The sequence below is a fragment of the Lactuca serriola genome, chromosome 8 (assembly GCF_051521515.1).
Source record: "Lactuca serriola cultivar US96UC23 chromosome 8, Lser_US96UC23_V15, whole genome shotgun sequence".
NCBI lineage: Eukaryota > Viridiplantae > Streptophyta > Magnoliopsida > Asterales > Asteraceae > Lactuca > Lactuca serriola.
In genome coordinates, this window is record NC_136415.1 from 181,489,525 (window position 1) to 181,497,361 (window position 7,837).

The 7,837-nt window shown below is 34.1% G+C and overlaps 1 protein-coding gene across 2 annotated transcripts; it reads left to right on the forward strand.

Annotated features, from left to right (window-relative positions):
- Positions 1-1,030: 1,030 nt before the first annotated feature.
- On the forward strand, positions 1,031-5,639 carry LOC145065825 (MLO-like protein 10). 2 transcript variants are annotated; one of them, XM_079012915.1, is made up of 15 exons: positions 1,031-1,432; positions 1,785-1,842; positions 1,928-2,136; positions 2,246-2,362; positions 2,478-2,538; positions 2,799-2,887; positions 3,258-3,332; positions 3,436-3,524; positions 3,638-3,687; positions 3,903-3,943; positions 4,038-4,211; positions 4,306-4,341; positions 4,617-4,684; positions 4,766-4,826; positions 5,002-5,639. In XM_079012915.1, the coding sequence occupies exons 1-15, from the start codon at positions 1,304-1,306 to the stop codon at positions 5,422-5,424; spliced, it is 1,680 nt and encodes a 559-aa protein (XP_078869041.1). In that variant the 5' UTR covers positions 1,031-1,303; the 3' UTR covers positions 5,425-5,639. The 2 variants fall into 2 exon arrangements, with proteins under 2 accessions (XP_078869041.1, XP_078869042.1); XM_079012916.1 differs by having other exon boundaries at positions 1,297-1,432; positions 1,795-1,842.
- Positions 5,640-7,837: the final 2,198 nt, after the last annotated feature.

Sequence of the window (7,837 nt, forward strand, 5' to 3'; positions counted from 1 at the left end):
ATGAGGATGGAGGCGCTGAAAGAGAATGGTATGGCAAGGGTAAAGATGGAAACGTATCCCCCTTTTCTCAGTAAACTATTTTGCGCTTTCTATCTGAATAAGATGTTTCTTACCGAGTCCAATGCACAAATTTGGACTACCAAACACGTTTTTCTGACCGAGTCAGCCAAAAACGTCTGAGCTAACTCGGCTAGACTCATATCAAACATTACCTAAGTCGTTGCGCTTTCTATCTGAATAAGATGTTTCTTACCAAGTTGATATGTTCACACACACACACACACACAGAGTATTAAGCATACATGAACAAAAACATAAGTACAAACAAATTTGTAAAGTGGTCTCAAAGATTGAAACTTCCTCATGATTATTGAGCTCGATTCATGGTGCTGGTTGCACAACCTCTTCTGTTATAGATCCCAATCGCGAGAGTCTAAACTTTGTTGCACTGGTCCGAGTTTGCCTACCTTCGACTTAGTAGGTATGATGGGTGAACCGAACCGAGCCCCTATTAGATTAGACAAAGCTTCGTTGGTTGGATTTTAGCTTCGATGCAAGGGAAAAGAGCAAGGAAAAACAGTATATCCGGAACTCTGAGAGCTAGACCGACAACAGGCTAAGTAGCATCGACTGAGGTATTTGAGTTAGGGTCTCATGGCCCCAGGCCGGCTAAGAGCAGCAATTCTTACATTTCTCTCAGAAGCTAACTTGAGTCTTAGCAAAACCTTCCCTTTTTTTTTTTTAATCTCTCCTTTCCCGTCATCTATGTTCAAAGATCGGGAAAGGGGGTATTAAACGTGCATGGAAAAAAAAATACTAAAATGCTCTCAGAGATACAAAGGTTTGGATGATTTATGGTTGTGGGCAGACATAAGTAAGGGCGAGGGACCATTAGAGATACAAAGGTTTGGATTAGGGACCATCTTTGAAAGAAACAGACCTTTAGACTAAAAAAGTTATAATTGGCAAACTTTCGGGACCATACACATAACTCTAAAATATATTAAAATGTATGTTGCTGTTTTCTAAACTAAATAATTGAGAGGGACAAAACCTCAACTCGCGCTTAACAAGTGTGCAGATAGATAGGATCTACCCAATACCACCATTCTCCCAAGTCACCTTCCACTGTTCTTCTTCTTCTCTTGTGTATGAACAGATCAGTGTCGGTCAACTAAGAACCCCTCAAACCAACCATTGCTCTGACCAAGCTTCATATAAAACCATCATCTTCTTCTTCTTCATATAACTCATGTCTCAAAAACCTTAAATCTTTCACTAAATCCTGCGTTTGAGGGTCGAGATGGCAGGGGATACAACTGAAGGTACAAGAGAACTTGATCAAACGCCGACATGGGCTGTAGCTGGTGTTTGTGCAATCATCATCGTCGTCTCCATAGCTTTAGAGAAAGTTCTTCATAGACTTGGAAAGGTAACTGCTTTTCCACCATTCTTGCTCGTTTCCTTTCATTTTTATTCCATTTCCCCCCTCAAATTTATGGGTTTTAGTTCTTCCCAGCTCTTCCCAGAAACCGCGTAGTAATTTCTTTGACTTCGTTTTTGTCAAAATCTCTTAGTTTTATTTAACCTTTTAAGTAACACCCACTTGGAAAATTTCCCAGTTTTCTCTGTAGAATATGAATTGAGTTCTTCTGTAGTTTTGACCCTGGTTTCTATTGATGTTGATTGACTACCGATAATTTGTTTTTTTATTATAAATCTTGAAAATCAAATTCTTGAATTTTATGTTTGGAAATTACTGAAAGAACGAAATTTACACTCAGTTTTTCACAGACAAGCACAAGAAAGCTCTGTTCGAAGCTCTGGAAAAGGTCAAAGCTGGTATACATCACACTCATATTCACCCCCAAATTTTTTTTTCAAGAATTCGCCTTGGTTTCTAACCCTTAATTCTTCGAACATGTAGAGCTAATGGTTCTAGGGTTTATCTCATTAATATTGACTTTTAGTCAATATTACATTGCGAAAATATGCATCCCCATTGATATTGCTGACACGATGTTGCCATGTACTAAAAAGAAAGAAAAAGTTGAAGAAGAAGTAGCCCACCGATTGCTTCTATGGTACCAAGAGCGCAGATCTTTAGCTGGCGCCAAAGCATCTACTTGCAAAAAGGTAACTCAAACAATCATTTCATCATAAATAATACGTTTTACAATCTCATATGAACAACCCTTTGTTGCAAAATCTGTAATATTGAGATTTTAAGTTTGTTTTTTGATAGGGGAAAGTGCCGATTATAACTGTTGATGGGCTACATCAATTGCACATACTCATATTCTTTCTTGCTGTTTTGCACGTTGCATATAGTGCTATAACAATGGCTCTTGGGAGATTAAAGGTACCCTATGTTTATTGTTTACTAGCATTGTTGTTTTATTCTTTATGCAATTCACATAATCAAAATAATATGTTTTATATATTGATGAGATTTGGTGCTACTTTTTTCTCTATAGATTCGTGGGTGGAAGCAATGGGAGCAAGAGACATTATCCCATGATTACGAATTTTCCAATGGTATATAGATAAATACATGCTTTTGTTTTTTTTATTAGGATATTACACTTTGAAAAATCTACTCAAGTATAGAAGTGAAAATTGCTTTGTATTTGAATGATATTGCTATAATCGGGTAAATTCTTCAAAGTACAATTTTATAATACAAAGAAACGAAAATATTATTCCCAAAAGCTTAAATAAAATGAAAATGTAAAAATCCAAATCAATACTTCATGATCATAATGCAAATAAAATGAAAATGTAAAATCAAAATACAGATCCTTCAAGATTCAGGCTTACACACGAGACTTCTTTTGTGAGAGCACATACAAGCTTTTGGACCCGAATCCCGTTTTTCTTTTACATTGTAAGTTCTCAAAAACTTCATCAAATATTCATAAATGCAAGAAATAAAAAATGTACTTTCATTTATTTGTGTAATATAGCATCCTAATAGTTTCTTTCTATATTCTATTACTTACAACATTGTAGTTTCACCTTTTTTTCTTATCAAGTCCTTATACTTCAGAAAATCCACCCGATTATAGCATTATACATCCAACCTTTTTTATTTTTTTTATTATTTTTTTTTAAATCTTACTATAGCTATAATTGGGTATTTTTTTCAAAGTACAATTGAGCTATAATAAACAAATTAACAAAAGTACATTTCTATTTCTTGCATAATCCTATACTTTTATATCATGAGTTTGCTTATGGAAGCTTTGTTTATGTAGGGATGCTTCTTTCGTCAATTTTTTAGATCTGTTAGTAGGTCTGATTATATGACCTTGCGAAATGGATTCATAAATGTGAGACTTTATTACTTGTTTAATTTTTTCTTTACTGATTTTTTATTTATTTATGTAATGTTTTTTTTTTTTTACTAAATTGGAAATTGTTCGATTCTTTTAGCTTCATTTGGCTCCTGGAACTAAATTCAACTTCCAAAAGTACATTAAACGATCATTAGAGGACGATTTCCAAGTTGTTGTGGGAGTAAGGTACAAATATGTTGTCAATGTGACAAAAATTGTTCAAATACAAATAAATTTTCATTGCTATAATAGAGTATAAAGACGTAATCACTAATTAATAACCCTTTGATGTTTTGTAGTCCGGTGCTATGGGCGTCATTTGTGATCTTTTTGCTTCTAAATGTTAATGGTAAGTCACTAAATCATTAACTTGGAATTTGTTGAATATGTTCGTAAGTTTAATATGATTATCAAAACATTGTGCAAAATGTTTAGAATCCACTTCAATTTCAAAGTTGAAATGCAATCCATTTGACTCAAAAAAAGTCGAATTCAATCTCTTTTCATTATGAATTGCTTTGAAATCTGCAAAATTTCCTTCATAAAAACCCTATTTTGTTGCAGGATGGCAGGCGATGTTCTGGGCATCGATAATTCCATTAGTCGTACGTGCCTTTCTTCATCTGTCTTTTTGAGGGCATTATAGTCTTTTTGCACAGACGATTTATGTGTATTGACATTTTTTTTTTTACTGTGTAGGTTATATTAGCAGTTGGAACAAAGCTTCAATCGATCTTAACAAAAATGGCTCTTGAAATCACCGAAAGACATGCAGTTATCCAAGGGATTCCTCTTGTTCAAGCCTCTGATAAATATTTTTGGTTCTCAAGGCCACGTTTGATGCTTCATCTCATACACTTTGCCCTTTTTCAGGTGAGATTTTGCTTTTTAGGACTTTTTAATCACATATTTGATATTTATTTATCCTCATGTCACTAACTGTTTTATTGGTTCTTTGTTACCACAGAATGCCTTCCAGATAACTTACTTCTTGTGGATTTGGGTAATAAACTGCTTTTTGTTTTGATGTTTATAACTTATAAGTACTTAAGTTCAATAAATAGCAACTTGAATAGAATGATATAATACACAGATAATTTAAACTATGTTGCTATCTTTTACACAGATAAAAATAAAAGTACAATGCTCTAATCTATAAATGAATTAAAGCACGTTGCTATTTTTTGATTTTTATAAATACTTTTTTTCTTAAATTTCTGTTTTTTTAGAGGGAACCGTTGGTAACGCGATACTGTTTTATTTCTTGTGCATGTGCAGTATGAATATAAGATCAATTCTTGCTTCCATGATAACATGAAACTTGTAATACTAAAACTTGTTCTCGGGTGAGTATTTTTTTTTAACAGATTGACCACATTTTTTTTACCATTTCTTGATGTATAATATGTATATATTTTGTGTTTCAGGGTAGGAGTTTTGATTTTGTGTAGCTATATAACACTTCCGTTATACGCCCTTCTATCCCAGGTTCGATAATTTCTACTTTATTTATGTGAAAACTGTTAAATTTGACTTATATTTTATTAATAACCAATAAATTGGTAAAATTGAAAAAATGTAGGCAAAAAAGAAAATCAGTTAAATGCTTATCTATGCAACAATGTTAAATTTGACTTCTATCTGTATCTGTATCTGTATGCAGATGGGGTCGAACATGAAGAAGTCCATCTTCGATGAACATACCGCCAAGGCCCTAAAGCAATGGCGAATGGCGGTGAAGCGGAAACACGGCGGCAAGTCCCCTACCCGATCAACCGCCGGGAGTGTTGCCGCCAGCCCTATTCATCCGATGGCCACCACCACCTCCCGGACCGCCGCCGCTATGCTCCACCGTTTCCAAACCACAGGCCACTCAACACGGTCTAATTTCACATACGAGGACACGGATGTATCCGATTTTGAAGGCGAACCACTCTCTCCGGAATCATCTACTAGACAATTGCTTGATGTTAGGGTTGATTACCATAGTGATAATGAGATTGAGTTGGTTAATGAGAGTCAACAAGAAGTGGAAATGAAGAATGAGGATGATTTTTCGTTTGCCAAACCTGCCCCACCAAAATGAGATTTTTGTCGAATTTAGTTTTAATTGTTGTAGAGATATAGTAATGTTTAACTTTTATCTTGGTTGTTATTTCTTGGGGTTTTATGTATGGGGTATTTGATTGTGTAATAGTAAATATATGCATTTTGGGAATATTCTTGAAACTGTATGTTGTACCTTAAAATTCTTGGTTGGTTACGGAATGCAATATATACGATAAAATTTGATGTATCAAAGGAATTAGAATGCAATATGGAGATGGGCCATAATCACGAAAGGAATTTTAATGTATCAAAGGAATTAGAATGTTTTGAAAGAAATTTGATTCTAGGAATATTGGAAAAATTGTAATGCCTTTGGTTGGTGGAATGGGATTCAATTCATTTGTGTATATTTATATTTGGTCTATAAATCTGTCGAGAGAATTCGGAATGCAATATATACGATAAAATTGTATCTTTTGTTGTTTTTTTTGTAAATTATTATTTGATAAATATATTTTACTGATAATTAAATTAAGGAAAACTTCATGAACGTCCTAAAATTTTCCATTTAAATTACCCATTTATTAGTTTTTAATTCATGAAATTTTGTAGAAAACTATTTCAGGATTTAAAAAAATTAGCACAACGGTTTCAAAACTAATTCAATATATTACTCAAAGCCTATAAGGCTTAAAACTTGTAAAAATAATTATTTATTTTGGACGTATAGAGTTTGTATAAAATTATAAAAGTTTATTTACGAAAAATATAATCAAAACTAACTTATCTAAATGTTTTAGTTTAGTTAGTTGACCATTTATAATAAGATATAACCAAAATCAATATATTAATAGTTAAATAATTTGAAATTACCATCGATATGAGACAGTGGTATTTTAAAATCACAAAATTCAGGATTTGGTACCGTCAATGAGTATCGAGTTTCCATCTATTTGGTTACTCGGAATTTTTAGTATAATCATCCCAATTCAGTCGCAAAGTTAAGACTCAGCAAACTTACTTTGTCACAAATCTATTACTTTGTTCATTTGGCTACAGATGTATGACGCATTATTGTGGCTACGGTTGTATGACGTGTTATTGACCGAAATAAATACAGGGCTCTAGCAAATATCTAACTATCGGGCCTAGATCATAGGCCGATTATATTTTCATAGGGGGTTAGTGATTATGGCCCATCTCCATTTAAGTATATAATTCTTGGTTGGTTATGGAAGAATTCGGAAATATGGTCAAAAAGTTGTGGTCCACGGGTGAGACACAAGACAATGGGAATAAATTTATTGTTTTTAAAAACAAGATGAGTGCTTTAGAAAAACATATACGTGAATGGTCCTTAAAAATGGTGCATGAAAAAGTTTGGTAAGAAAAATGAGTTATACAAACTTGTTAGTGATAAAGAGAAATTGTTGATGAAGGTACCACTTCACGAAGATATGTGTGAATATATTCAAATGGCGAAAATAAAATGGGGGTGTAGAAACGGATGAAAATATGAAGTTTTTTCATGATTTAATTAATCGAAAATGCCGTTATCTTTCGATTAGATGCATTAAATCCGAAGGGGTGTGGGTTATGACTCATGCTATGGTTAAAGAGATCTTCGATTATTTTGCATAGAAGTTTTAGAAGATTGTCGGGGTTCCGGTGGTTCATCGTAGTGCTAGATTTCGGTCCCTCACGGTTGAGTAGATTTCAGATTTGGAAGCCATGATGTAACACCCGAATCATGGAGGTACTTAATTTCTTGAATTTTAGCTTTGGAAGAAGCTCATGACGTGAGATATGGTGGTCACATCATGAGTGACCATTGACTAGTTGACTCGTGTCACGACGTGAGACTTTGAATGCTCACGACATGAGAATGGTCGATGACCAAAACCCTAATATTTCAGGTATTTAATGGAATGAGAGGGCTAGGGTTGCCCATCCTTAGCCTCCTTCACTCTCTTGGCTCCTGAAAACCCTAATCTCGACGTGCTTGAGGTGCTTAGCCATTTTTGGTGACATTGAAACACTTATTTGGTGGTCTTTGGGCTATTGAAGTGGAAGAAGACTTTTGTGGAGCATTCTCTTGGCAATCCAACTTCTACCTCACCTTCTTGCAGAGCTTTTGGACCATTATAAGTCATAAAGCTCTGGCATTTTTACCACTTGCATGATAGATGTAGATTTTAATCTCCTTCTTTCATGGTTGTGTGGGATTGCATGCATATGATCCATAAAGTTGGCAACTTTATGGATCATGCCAACTTTACGGATCATTGAGATATCTCCTATATTATAATATTTAGATATGAGTTTTGGAGTAGTTTTAGACTCTAAGCATGATTCTTGATCCTATTTTCCCTCTTTTGACCTAGTTAGTGTTTGAGTCATGCATTGGACATGCATGACTAAAAGGATACGATTTTTATCATCCTTTGAGT

Coding starts and splice junctions, on each gene's coding strand:
- LOC145065825 (XM_079012915.1), top strand. CDS start 1,304: ATGGCAGGGGATACAACTGAAGGTACAAGAGAACTTGATCAAACGCCG. Junction 3,944..4,037: donor CATCGATAATTCCATTAGTC/GTACGTGCCTTT, acceptor TTTACTGTGTAG/GTTATATTAGCAGTTGGAAC. Junction 4,212..4,305: donor TACACTTTGCCCTTTTTCAG/GTGAGATTTTGC, acceptor TTGTTACCACAG/AATGCCTTCCAGATAACTTA.